The following is a 14,705-nucleotide window of genomic DNA, read 5'->3' on the forward strand; positions in this document are numbered from 1 at the left end:
ATGCAAGTCTTGCTTTTGTATTTGAGCTGTTTATAATTCTACAAATTCAGTTTATAAAAGGGAACTGAAAATATGTCTCCAATGGAGGCCTATAGTCCTCTCCATGATGTATCAGTTTATTCTTTTACTGTTTTATACTCTCACAGAAGTTAGCCATGTGTTTGAAAACATCTCATCTCCATTCCAACTGTTGTAATTAGACCTTAGAATGCTCCCATATTCTATGCAAAAAAACAAACAACAAAAAAAAAAAATTAGGTAATCATTACTGAACTAACATGGCAACATTATAGACTGATCTAATCTTAGACGGGGAGGAAAGAAAACATACAACTATCTGGTTTTAACTCTCCCATACAGTGCACGGATTGTTGATATGAAAAAAATCGGACAGTTTTTCTTAAAAATAAAGCAACAATTACGCCCCAAAGCAACCTTTAATAATCCCTTCTAGGCCTCAAGAGCAAGCAGCAGATAAAAACTGACAGAAAAGAAAAGACTGATTTCTGGTTGAACAACAGAAAATAAACTTGTTTTCAAAGTGAAAAGATGAAAACTTCTACTGTTTTAAGAGCATCATTAAAAAAAAAAAATAATACTGATGTATGCAGAAAACAACATAAGGAAGCTAAATGGATATAATAGATTTTTGATGCAGGCAACAGAGCAAAAGGGAGCAGAGCAAAAATACACATCCAACTTTAAGACAATAAATTTTGTACTGAAAAACTGTTCATAGCAGAGCATCTTTTTATTTATCATTAAGCCCTATGTCGGTTTTTCAAATGTCAGTAAAATAAGAGGCTTAGAAATGACATCACTAAATGTTAACCTCAACTAACCTCCAAAACTCTTCACAGCTATTTTTTTTATTTTTTTACTTTAACTATTTAAAGTTAGGTTATTTGCTTCTTATCCAAATCCAGCTCACTAAAAAACATAATATGACCCAAAATCTTCACAATCCATCCAGAATGCTACATTTATCCTACGTTAAATATTCCCAATGACATCAGTTTGCTAGTGTTCCACCAGGGGGCAGCATGAACGCAGAACATGAAGGTGCTCCATCTGCTGCAGCTTCTGAGTAATTTGTGGTTTTCATGTTATTGCTCCTGCAAAATATTCACTTAAATCAATTATCCAAAGAAAGATGTGTAGGAGTGGAACTGCTTGGGGAGAAAACTAAAAAGAACAGGAGGAGTAAATCATCTGATCATGACCAGAAATAAACAGAGCTTTCATCCCTGCATTTCAAGGCGCCTGAGACAGGGGGCAATATTTCTCCACTCACCTTCAGTGGCAAATTGCTCCAGGTGCTTTAATGTGATCTCTTTGTACCTTGAGCTGTCTGCCAGACGGTCGTAGATCACAGTGTCCTGAAAGGAAATAAAAATTCTTTGGTTCCCAAAAAGCAGAGTAGAGAAGGTAACCGGCTGGAAATGTTAGGGTTGATAAATAAAGCTGAAAACTCGCTTCTTTTTCTCATCAAATGCAGGGATCTTCTGCACCAGCTCAACTATGCTTCTTGATAATTTATTCCAGCCATTAAAACCAAATCCAAAATATACAACATAACATTTATTTTCAGTGTGTATGTAATGCACTCATCAATCCAGAAGCTTCTGCAGGCTTGTGCCATTATGGGCTGGGAATCCACTGCTGGTTTAGGTGGCTAAAAACATTTATGAGAAACAAACCGTGTGCATTTTGTGCACATTTTTAACATGCAGCAGCCGTTATCCCGCTGCTGCAAAGACAGGCTTCCTAACGCGAGCGAGACGCAGGACAGAGACAGAGCGGCATGGTGGTGATGGGCTGCCATGCGTTGCCATGGAGAGAGACAGCCACTCACAGCTCCTTTGCAGTAGAGGCGAATCTTCCCAGATGGGGTGCGCATGATGACCGACATTCTCTTCCTGGTGCTGTGAAAAAAAAAGCCCAAACGGCATGCAGAAGGTGAAAAACAAAACTGACAACAGGTAGAAAAAAAAACTAGTAATGGTAGCTGGAGCATAAAAAAAAAAAGAAAATACCTTGTAAATTCAAGAACATGAAGCAGCTCATACTTTTCTTCACTTCCGAGCTGAAAAATCAAAGGTAGAAGCAAATGTAACCGAACAAAGAGAAGCTCCTTAATCTTAGTTTTCTGGCTGAAATCACATTAGGTAGCACAAGCAAACATTTCCTTCTCATCTAAATCGGCAGTAACTGCAGCTTAAACGTGTTTATCAGTGGCTTCCTGAGCTGATTGCAGCAGCACAAGGCAAAATTCAATTAACTTTCTTAATTGGGAGGCCTGCTAGGTGAAAGATCAGAGTGATTAAACAGACGCTGAGAATCTTAGAAGCTCTAATAGCTATTAGGAAATAGGACAAACATCTCTGATGCTAGAGGGGGAAATACGGAAACTGTTCTGCCTTTTTTAGCCTCAGTGTTAAGGGCAGTCATCCTGTTTGTCTCTTAGGCTACAGCAGAATGGCTGACCTGAGACACTTCCTCACCATCAGATATGATCGCCCACAGATGTACAGCTTTCACATCCTCTGGCCTAGATAAACATCTGTTTATGACAACAGCTATAATGCAAGGGAATGACTCTGCCTTTTTACCACCTGATGTGTGTGTGTGTGTGGGGGGTCGGAGACAGCCTGCCTGACATTCCTGTAAGCGGTCTGACTTACTATTTCCACAATCACGCTGTCAGGGGTTCGTCCAGAAAACACAAAGCCGAGGTTTCGGGCCGCTCTGACTAGAGCTCCTTCATCTTCAAAGACAAAAAGGAAAAAACTAAAAATTACTATAAGGAGACATGAACATATTATTGTCCGCACACAGCTTTCAAAATGTTTAATAGATGAACATTTATTTGAAATAAAAAATGCACATCTATATTTACAGGCATGTCGTTTTACGACACTCTCTGGTTGCTGTGCAGCAAACTGCGGAAAATATTCAATAGTTAAAAATGCTTTTAAAGGACCAGATTGAAATAAAGTTCCATTCTTCATCGCTAGATTTCAATTACAGCTGACATATTATTTCAGTTTACAGCCCGTCCTAAAGCTAGTGGGTCTAATAAAAAATAAACACGGCTACAGCACAGGAGAAAATATTTGCATGCATGTAGGTCGCCTGCACCTGTGTACTTAACATGACTGTAATGACATCTCTAAGTTTAGTTCACTATGCACACACAATGACGTAAAAACCCTGAGATTAATTTTTTCTTCACTGCCCAACACATTTACACACATTTATATTTTTATCTAAAGGCACACAGAGGTCTTTATTTATAACATCCCTTATTTTGGTTCAAACATGCCATAGAGCAATAGAATAAACTGAAAAGTTAAACAGTTTAGGTTTCTATTACAAAGCAGAAAATACTAGAAGGCTTTTCCTGCTCAACAATGATAGTATTTCAGTGGAGCTGAAACAAGCGTTGAAGGGCATGTTTCCCTGACTGACAGCTGTCTCTATTCATTACACCCCACTATGAATGTGAGAGACTGAGGGATCACGCTAAGGCTAAAGGAATCAAAAGTGACACACAGCATGCTTTCTGTAAACAGGAGACCACATTTGATAGTGTGATTCCTGGCTCTTCAGTGTTTAGGATGATATAAATGAATTATGGGATACTTGGGCCAGTAGGCTCTAACAGAGAGCTCTCTTTGCTCAGGCTGACAGGTCACCACAGGGAGAATCAAACATTACAGAAACACTTCAAGGACCTTTTCTATTCAAATCACCAATGCAGTATCAGAGAAACAAAAAATGAAAGAAAGATATCTCTCTGAATGGTTCTATAAGCAGAACTTTATAATTATCTTGAGTTTCTTTTATTTTGAACTTCTTAAATTCCCAAACACCTGCCACCGTTTCAGTTTTAAAGTAAAACAGAGAAAACGTATAAAAACACATCAGATGCTGAGAAGATGGACCCGAAAGAACAGGATAAGCTGTAATACCTGGAGAAGCAGCTTGGTAGATGATCTTTCCGTCGATGCGCTCAGGCACTGCAGTGTGACAGATGGCCATCATGGTCATGAAGTCCAGGATAACAGCAGCTGTAGGCTAAGGGAAGAGGAAGAAAAAACAAAAACGAGTTTATCTAATGTTGTTTAATAAAGCATGTGACAGAAGCAGAACGACCTTGAAACCGCTGATCGAAAGACGGATTTAATTAAATAAAAAAATATACTTTAATAATCCCAAACAGAAATGAAACTGATTGAGATCAATCTTAGGGAAACATGTTAAAGATCTAACTGATGAATAACATCAGTAAAATACAGCAGAAGCAGCATCAATAAGGCCAGAAATATGAAGAAAGGTTCACTATGAATGAATGTTCAGGACATAAGGGTGTAAGGGTTGTAAGCTACAAGGCATGTTATGGTCCAGATAATTAATAATCATCTTATGAAGCACTTTTCAATCCATAGTCTGAAAACTGAGCAGCCAAGGCTCCAACTTAAACTTTCATATCACCTAACGCAGCATTAAGGGTAAGCAGAGCAACATCCAGAGATGGAGCTGCACAGATCAATATATACAGTACGCTAACCAAACCTGACCGTTATAGAAGAATAGCAAAGAATACATTTTAAAAAACGCCATAAGCAGCAAGGTTCCTAGGAGGTTGGTCATAACTGACAGACATGGATGGAGCTTATCTTGACACTGTGGCAGAGATTCACCTTCTGGTGGGACAAGAACCCTTAGAATAAACCCAGAACTGTAACAGAAGGGCTTCGATCGGAACCTATTCAGGAGGTCCAAGGACCCGACCAAAATCAAACTAGGCTTTTGTGGCAAAATGTAAAAGTAAACTAATAATTAAAGATGCTCTCTGACCTATCCAAATGAGCAGGATCTTAATAGGAATGAAAATATGATAATTAACATCAGGAATTGCTCTAAAACATGGTTTAGCAAAGCATTGACCTGAACAAGTGGATTAGAAATATATGCTACAGGGTCCAATCCAGTAAAAATGTATTCACTTCAAAGTTTTGTCAGATAAATGCCAATAAAACAAAGTTAACATTTTTGATGTTTTGTGACAATTATAAAGCTGAATAAAGTATGAACACTTTTGCAAAGTAATGTAGCATCTTGTTGTCAGCTTTACAGATTTGAAGACATAGCTTCATCCATCTATGACCTCAAATAATTAATCTTTGTTTATTTTATATATTACTAAATTAAAGCCCTCAAATCCAAGATTTAAAAATGTCAGCAATATTTTTACTCGTTGCTTTTTAGAAGAGCCAGCCTGAGGTGTATTACCTCCTTCAAAATGGGAAGCATATGCAGTGAAGTGTCCGATCTGATCAGACAGATGACAGCTGGTAACCAGCCAATAGGCTCACACAACTCGCCCGCTGGATTTAAGCTACACACACACATTTAGTCATGTTTTTCCACTCAAAATAAACTTGCCTCAGTTCATGGAAGAAAAAAATAGAGCCCAACCTACATACTGAGGGCATTTAAATTAATGAGAAGACCGGAATGACTAACCTTCTGTGGGGCGAACTCAGACAGGCATCTGCTGAGGCTCCAACTAATGCCGAAGGACTACCAGTCTGGAGTCAGTGACTACAACTATGCTAGAGATATTAGCAGCCTGCAGGGCCACAGCACGCCTTAATATAACAGCAAAAAGAAAAAAAAAACACATTTCCTAACAATGATCTAATACTAGTCTAAACACTCAGACTTTGTGAGCAATCGTTGCAATTTAATGACTGGACACAAAGCAGCTACAACGTATATATACTAATCAACCTTTAATTATGCAAGTACATGAATTTATGAAGCGATTATTTGAAGAAGTTCTCCTTTAACTCCCTTTATTTAATATAAAGGTCTGTATTTGAGCACATTGTTAGTAGATTTGTGCTGCTGGCCTTGAAAGCAATGCTAAAGGGAGCAAAGGGGGAAATAAATGATGGGAGCAAAGGGGGCAAATCAAAAGGTCACTCGTGAGCAAAAACACACAGAGTTTATTGCCGCCCAGGTGGCCGTGAGAGTCCCCTCTGTCTCCTGGTCGCATGCTAATTTGGTCTGGGCTTACAGGTATCCTCTGAAGGACATATGGGTGTGGATATGCATGTGTGAGTGAGTGTAGCACACCGAATGTTTTATACTAGTTAAAAGCTCAAGTGTAGGAAGAAAAACTTAGTTATCCATCCATTAAATATATATAAAAACATTTTTAATATTTTAACTGTAAACAACAGGGATACAGAAATGTGGAAGCGAGCTCATTCATGCAAAGATAAATGCTAAGAAGGCCATCTTAATACATCTAAACGGTCCTTGGTTTAGGGTCATTTTAATGAGACTCTGGTCTCATTAATAGAGACCAGAATCTCTGTTAACAGACACACACATGATTGGCCAGAAATGACCTCTGCCAATCTTTTGATCACATCTACCCAGCTTTTTAACCTCTCGTAAACAATATTAACCAGATAGCATCATGCTATACCAGCCACGTTTCACTGTGTGAAAGCTTCCTCCTATTTGTTATAGTAAAGTATGTCTTTAGCATTATTCTGCCAGCAAGATATTTCTCTATGGGAGGGTTTCCCATAGAAAAATATCCCAATAAAATCATTCTGCCACCTCTTTCTTGTGGTGCACAGAATTAATTGAGTATGACTAACATTTGAGGATGAGGCAATATTAATAGTTTTGTAAGGCATTGTAAGGTGCATATTCATTTCTATATTATAGCCAAAAAATGAACAGAAATGAAACAAAGATGAAGAAACAACCACAGTTAAACCATGGTTGATTATCTGCAGCTCTATGTCACATTGAACTCTGGGTAAATTGTGCCACCGTAGTAATGACCAAGGTTATTATTGTTAATTAAAACTAACAAAATGATAAAAATTAGAATGTAAAAAAAACATTTTTGTTAACTAGAATTTAAAAAAATAGAACTTGACCTTACAAAAAAAATATATATGACACTGTATTAAGAGTTTAAAGAACTAGTTAAAGCTACTGTAACAGCCTTTTAAGAGAGAGTGTGCTCAGTTTTTGTTTCTGTCTTTATTAATACGTATTTATATGAAACCTAAATTTCGGTTCTCTTATTTCTCATTTTCATTTTTAGTCTTGCCCCCCTGGTATGTAAGCTGAATTACATAAAAGACTAAACGTATAACCAAAAGTAATAAAAAACTAAAATGAAACCAAGCTTTTTCACTAGGGCTGAACGATCTTGCCAAAAATCGAAATTGTAATAATTTTCGACCAATATTGCGATTTTATTGCGATATTTCTTTGCAGTAAGCAATAGCATGTGGATGTTGTACTCCAGGGTTTTCAGTTTTTTCAGTGTTGCAGGATTCTACTGTAGAATTTTCACAACAAGTTCTTCCTTCTACTATAACGCATTCATCTAGGTGCTAGATGCAACTCTCTCTTCCCTTTTGTGCGAAAGCGTACCTACTTTAATCGTATTACTGCCACCCAATGGGCTGGAGGGAGGAATTTAAGGTCTTACTCATGTTATATGTATTGTGAATAGAAAGCGGTGCCTCTGCGATTTGAAAATTTTTGGTTAAAAAAATCTTTCTAAATTGCCACTATACTGCAAATGCAATTAATGCAATTTTGCCCAGCCCTAATTTTCACACAAAAAAAACTAGCCTACTTAAAGGTCCTATATTATTCAACATTGGAAACTAAAAAATATTAACAATGAGGCACCCAGAGCAGCTTTTTGCTCTCAGATTAGGCAGACAGCCTTTAGAAAAAAAATCTCCTAATTCAGTCCTCCTCTGGAAGAGCTGTTTTGGCCACAACCCACAAACATGACAACGAGAGTTTGTAATAGCAGCTACGAGTGTGGATTAATACATTAGACGAAGGCCGTAATGCTTGCTGCTACAGACCGGTATGGACAGCTTATTTCCCCTGATGACATACATGTATGAAGGGGAATTCTTAACAAACAGAGCACTTTGAGAACATTAGCTAAGAGGTGGAGAAAGGCAATGAAAGAGGGCTTTTTGATTTGTCAATCTCATACACAGGCTTCATTGTTACAAAATGTTTATAATGTGGAATTTGCATAGTATTGGACCTTTAACATGAATCAGAATTAAAATAGAGTCGACAGTCAGAACTAAAAACAAAATAAAAATAAAAGCTAATGGACATTTAAAACTATTTCTACCTTGGTAATGACAAACACCTCAGGTCTGTCCAATGTTGTAATGGGCTGAGTGGTGAGGAGAAAGCAAAGAAGACAGCTGCAGCATAAAGAGCTAGGACATTGGTGAAACTTAGCAGACAGAGAGCAAACACTAGAAGGCATTTGTATTTTCAGAACTGTTAGATCCACTCTTCTCACCACTGCGTTAACATCAGTTCTCTAAACAGCTTCCAGACATGTAAAACTGTTAGCGACAATAATTAGCAATGGCCCAGTAGGAATCCTAGAGACCGCCTAAGAGTGTTTGCAGAGTGAGAGTTTTAGGCGTGAACTGAATTCAGCACTCTACTTATCATCGTCAGCCCCACCATGCGAGTGACAGTGACAATGTGATAGAGTGCTTAATGAGCTTTAATGTAAAGATAGACGACTGTCGGCGAGGAACAGAAATTAATTTATTTTAGAATAAAGACGAGGCAGAAACAGGAAACATTACAAGAGTCGCATCCTGAAATCAACTGGACAATGTTTCTGTTTAGACGGACTCTCAATGCCACTCTGACATGCCTGCACCGACGTTTACATAAAGCAAATCAAAGTCTGTTTGATGAATGAGGGGGTTCTTAGTGTTAGAGCAAACAGGTTTAAGAGAGATTAAAGAATACAATTAAACACTAAGAAGCATGCACAAAAATATTGGCTTTACCTTTGCGCTTAGCAAGAAGACTTCATCAAACCCTTAACTCACTGACAAGCCACAATTTGACTGCTTCGTTGGCGGTTTGGTTTGAGAAGCAAAGTAGTTGTACCTAATAAAGTGATCACTGACTGTAGGTATTTTATCATTTCTAAGCGATTTCTTTGGAACAATCTTGAACTACATAAATATTAAGTGTGAAAACAATGGATCTGAGACCAGGTATGATGTTAAGCCCTATTCTTGTTAAAGGTATAGAGGATGATCTTTTATTTCCAGGTGGATCCTCTAAATAAGTGGTGCTCCTAATTGTCAATCATTCTGGTGATATGTTTAAGTAAGGCTGTCCTACGTGCTCGTCCCGTTAGCTATCTTTTTCTGCACATGCGCACTTTCAGGTGTATATGTGTGGTGAGCTAGAGTTTCAGACAGTCATTGAATCTCACCTTTCTAACTGGAGTTCTTTGAAAATTGTTGAGGGCCATAAGAGCAAAAGTGTTTACAAAGAGTATGAGAAGCGTCCCAGAATGCTTTGCAAAATATTCTGGGATTTGCTGTTATAGGCTGTCACTATCCATCAGCAGCAACTAATAACAAAGATGGTGCAGGCACCGAGGAGTTACATGATCAACTGGGAGCAAAAAGCAGTGATATTCTATCTGAACGGTAAGTTAGCTGAGTTCGCTATAAAGTTGACTATAAAGTCCTTGCTCTATATAGTGATTGAGCGATTTAGGGATTAGGGCGACGTTCAGACACAGTAAGCTTTTATGAGCAATGAGAACCGCACCTTTTAAACAGAGCAGGAATGAGAATAAATGGGTTCATGCATGCTCTTGCACGCATTTAACAGGTGTTCCCTCTGGGGAGTCCGTACAGGGTTTTGCATGTGCAAATTTTTTTAAGTGGAGAGGGCAGTTCTTTTAAAAAAAATCGCAAAAACCCTCCACAATACCTGTAACTACTAAATAAAAATCCAGGCTTAAGCACAACAAATGAATCATGAGCAGAAGTATAACCACAGCTGCAGACAGACTGTGGTTTTCAAACAGCAGTAGGTAATTAGCGGTGGGTGAGGGCCTATCAACATGGATCTAGAGAAGACCTTAGACAAACCAAATGTGTGAACAGATTCTGCTGTCATCATGTAACAAACATCTCAGTGGGATTACCAATTTCCCTGAGCAGAAACACTGTACATAAATAGATCTGACATTCTGCTTCCTTAACTTTGTTCTGCAGCTGAGTGACTCACAAGCAAAACAATCAGTCTTCACCCAACCTACTGCATGTACAGATGGTCATGATGTCTCCTCTTATTTCACATCTAGAGTGTCTGGTGAAGTTTACAATGAATGGCTGCTCTGTTGATCCCATGGGGAATTTGACTCTTGAATCTCGTTTGAAAGCAAACAGTTCTAAGTTAACTTATGCAAAGATAGCCAACATAATTGTACTTGGAAAAAAAAGGTCAAAACAAATGATACAAACACTGTGAAACAAAACCTCTCTTAATTTGTTCTTAGCAGCAGAAGCATCTGGAGGCAGGCGACGGGGCTCCCTAGCATTACTTACGTGATTGCTTTGGAGGTTTTCCAGTAAGCTCTGGTCATTAAATCCAGCCTCCTCTGACGAGTTTGCGCTGTGCCTGGAGAGAAGCAAAGAGGAGACATTAATTCACCACAACACACTTTGATAGAGCAACTAGCAGCAAACCAGAACACGAAAAAACATTGGACCTGACTGGAAAATAGACAGTCATTGTACATCATAATCAAAGCTCATTTTAACAACAAAGGAGATGATGAAAAGAGATAAAAACAGGAAGAATCATAAACAGTCTCTCAGGTAAACAGTGATTGGTGGTCTCCAAGAAGGATGTAACTTAATTTAAAGTGACTTTCATTTTCTGCTATTACTCAACCACAATAGCTTCTTTTTTAAACATCTGTCAGTGTTTTTTATTTGTCTTTTTTATTAAATCTAGAAATTAAACTAACATCTTAGTCAAGTTTGATTGCAAACATTAAGCTTTAAAATACGTGCACTATGTGCAAACATGTTAAAGAAATATCCCTCATGTTTTCCTTTCCCGCAAAGTGCACATTAACAAAGACCTTATTACTAAAGGGTACGTCTAAGAAAAGCTTTTATAGCAAGAATATCACATGTGTAAATGTAGCGCCGTGTGACACCTGTGGTTGCAAAGGACTAAGCTCTGCACAAGTAGAGGAGAAAAATGGCCCCGTTTCTCACCTGATTTATAACCCAAGTAGTGACAGATCTGGAAGAGTTAATAGCACTGCCAGTGCAGTATGCCAGCAGTATTGACATAAATTGAATTAACTACATCGCAGGCAGAATGCAAATATTGGTTCCCTGGGTTTCAGTTAGGCATTTTGGAGCACAGCTATTTTGGATTCTGTCCTCAACCTCAGAAATAAATCCCTGAGATTAAGATATTAATCATGAATTATAGATTAAATAATTGTTTTATTAAAAGTTCACTATCAAACATAAATATTTGCATTACTCCTTTACTTGGCATATACTAGTGCATCTCCATAACAGAAAATTAAAATTAACCAACAGCTGTAATGCACTTTTATAAGTAAAACTCTGTATATAGATTCTTATGAAAGATACATTTGAACCAAATATTCCAATTGATTTGAATGGTTGGTCTTAATACAACTAAAGATTATGTAAGACCCCTGATCTTTTTTTAAAGCAGCCTAATGATAATGGGGACGTGGTGAATAAAGCTGTACTTCGTCTCCAGTCCAACAGGTGGCAGTATTATCTGGGTAACTTCTGTTCCCTAGCAACCGCAACAGTTTGATGGATGAAGTTGTAGTAAACCAAAGAAATCTTTAAATATAAATTGACTAAATTATAACGTTGAACTTCCAATTTTGGTGAAATAAAACAGGAAATTGCAATTGCTCAGGGCATTACCAAAGCTGGCAGAGAAAGTGGTCTGTAAGCATGTCAACTAGATTTATCTACTATAATGCAAATGTGTATCTCTAGTTCTACACTCCACAGACGATATATTCACACATGACCTAACAGTTTACCACATACATCCATTTAGGGTACAGTACTTGGTCATACTTTCAAGTAGGAGGATATTTTTGCATTTCAAATATACAGAGTTGTGGAATCAAGTCTTGCTTTAGTGTCTTTTCTAAAGAAAAGACACTAAAGCAAGACTTTAACCTAGACTTTAACACTACTGATTCATGATGTCACTTTGTAATAAATGTCTTTTGACTTGTACAGTAAATACTTGATATCTCACATTATACAAACAAAATCCACATTTCACTTGGCATTAAAGCTAAACCAACATTAGCATTTAAGTGAAAACGACACAGAATCTCAAGAAGAATTGAGGGCTGAAGTAAACCTCCTTTTTGGAATGCCATTTAGAGAAAAGCTAATCTTATATTTTTATTATTCATTAAAGAGATGTAATTAGCATGACAATAAAAATGTACAAGGAAAACTACTGAAAATTAAAAAACTGTTAAAATAACATTTTTTTGTTTTATTTCAACTCTAATTTTATATTCTACTGTAATTACATTACAAATTGAATTTTAGCTCTTTTTTTTTCGTTTTAAATGGATTCCATTGCTGGAATAAACAAATTCAATAGATTTGTAATTTTGTGAGATGTACATCTACTTAAAACAATACGATTATGAAAACGCAGCTATTAATAAAAGAAATCTTTCTGATCTTATTATTAAAAATAAAGGATATATTTTGATTAACAGAAAAACATAGAGGGATTAAATGTATAAATAGCCAATAGCCTGTGATTATGTGTCCAGTAGGGATCAAATAGAGCCCTTCAGCTCAGACAGACAGCAGCTTTGCCCGTGGCTCTAGGTTTGATTGACTGCTAACAGAGGCTCCTTTCTCTCTTTCAAACCCAACAGCAAGAGAAAAACAGGTCTGTAAAAGGTATATTAAAAACTGACATTAAAGGACACAAACTGGGCGATAACATAATAAAATTATGTAAAAAAAAGTGTGACTTGTGTTGAAATGTTGGCTACAACCGGAAAGACTTTGAGAAAGCTACCCATGCCTAGATCATAAAAATATTGACATCATTAAAAGGCTGAAAGGTTATATTTCGCCTAATGTTTCTATTAAATCAGCAGAGCAGTTTGCCATGTTCTTTGTCTCAATAAAACTTGCTAGGAGCTAAACTGAGTGAGAACAGATCGAGATATTGATTATCCGTCAGCACGCTCAGGGGCGGTTGCTATGGGAACAAGGGTAAAGGCAGTTCATGCTCGATAATGAGGGAATAGATCCAGATGCAAACTTTGACACATCCTGCTGTCACCTTTAAGCTAGGAAGAAAAAAACTCACAAGTGAGCTCTATCAAACGTGCTTTACCTTGGAATCCTCTAATAATTTTATTATGTATCAGTTATGCAGGAAATATCAATCAAGAAATATACTTTTCAGGATGATTGCAAAATGTATAACCAATCTATCAAACAAACTCAAATCCTCCATGCAAAATGGAAAAGGCACACCCATGCTGCGAATATGTCAAGAATGAGAAAGAGAGCGGCTTGTGAGAAAGAGAGGGTATTAATGTAAGTGGCAGTCATTGCCAGAGTTAAACGGATATTAAGAAGCTACAGGAAAACCACAGCTTTATCCCTAATGTACAGCAACCAGTTCATATTTTCTCATTATATTATTATTAATATAGATTTAACAAATAAAACCTACAAATTATTGCATGCATCGTTTTGTTTAATTAGATCACATAATAATCATAACCATTAGTAGCACACTACCTGTTTTTTCACAACAGATATACAATGCGTTAAAAGCCACAGTCACAAACAAAACGTCCAGAGAGTATTGCACAGGCACAAAGAAGGATCACACACTGAGGTATTGAGTTCAGAGACACGCTTTCCACAAGGCAATGCAGCACTAATACATCACAAAGGCAGGGAGAACAGCCATTTTTTTCCCCCTCAAACACCAATCATCTTACCAGTCTTCTTCTGCAAAACTACCGTCCTCAGCTTCAGGGACATGGCTGTTGGAGCGAAGGTGGAAACAAAGGGTATCTTGTTGACAAAGTCTGGTTACATTGCTGTGTTTGTGTTCAGGAGCCACGGCAAGAGTTCAAATGAGGTTAATAAAGTACTGTTGGTCAGATGATTCCCTGTGCACTCTAATGAAATATTCAGATGCACTACATGCATTGTATGGATAGGGGCTAGATACAAGCAGCACTGCATGGTCAAGTAGATTAGAATAAAGACAAATAAATGAATCAGAATTAACCTTTTGGTCGATGATGGAGGGGGGCTGCACTACAACCTGTCAGTGTTTTGCCCTCTGTTTAGATGTATTTTTAGTTTCTTTATATTTGTAGTTGTTTTCTAGCAGTGTTTAGTTCTCGAGTTACTCTCTGTTGCCCCCTTGTGTTTGTTACCTTTCACCTTGGCTTCCTTCTAGATGCTTCCATCCACACCTGTTCCTTGTCAGCTCATTAGTCCAATCTTTGTTATGTCTATATATAGGCTACTTCCACACTGCAGGCCTTGATGCTCAATTCCAATTTTTTTGTGAAATCCGATTTTTTTTGCGTTGCCGTTCATATTTCCAAATATATGTGACTTGTATGTGATCTCCTGTTTGAACAGCAGTCATACGACGCAAGTGTCCCGCATGCGCAGTAGAGGATGCAATGACGTCACAGGCCGGGGTGCCAGGTCAGATGAATGCAACCTGGCCATTCAGACACAGGTCGCATTTGAAAAGATCAG

General features: G+C 37.6%; 1 protein-coding gene across 2 annotated transcripts in view; it reads right to left on the reverse strand.

The window, feature by feature from the left end:
- atp8a1 (ATPase, aminophospholipid transporter (APLT), class I, type 8A, member 1) overlaps positions 1–14,705 on the reverse strand; it is a 119,864-nt gene that overhangs the window by 61,291 nt on the left and 43,868 nt on the right. For both annotated transcript variants that reach the window (XM_015393049.1, XM_015393048.1), the window contains 7 exons: positions 13,925–13,969; positions 10,461–10,533; positions 3,975–4,080; positions 2,685–2,767; positions 2,037–2,086; positions 1,856–1,925; positions 1,295–1,379 (listed from right to left, as the gene is read on the reverse strand). In XM_015393049.1, the coding sequence (XP_015248535.1) occupies positions 1,295–1,379; positions 1,856–1,925; positions 2,037–2,086; positions 2,685–2,767; positions 3,975–4,080; positions 10,461–10,533; positions 13,925–13,969 (512 nt within the window). The remainder of the gene's footprint in view (positions 1–1,294; positions 1,380–1,855; positions 1,926–2,036; positions 2,087–2,684; positions 2,768–3,974; positions 4,081–10,460; positions 10,534–13,924; positions 13,970–14,705) is intronic.

Source organism: Cyprinodon variegatus, unplaced genomic scaffold (assembly GCF_000732505.1).
Source record: "Cyprinodon variegatus isolate N-32 unplaced genomic scaffold, C_variegatus-1.0 Scaffold622, whole genome shotgun sequence".
NCBI lineage: Eukaryota > Metazoa > Chordata > Actinopteri > Cyprinodontiformes > Cyprinodontidae > Cyprinodon > Cyprinodon variegatus.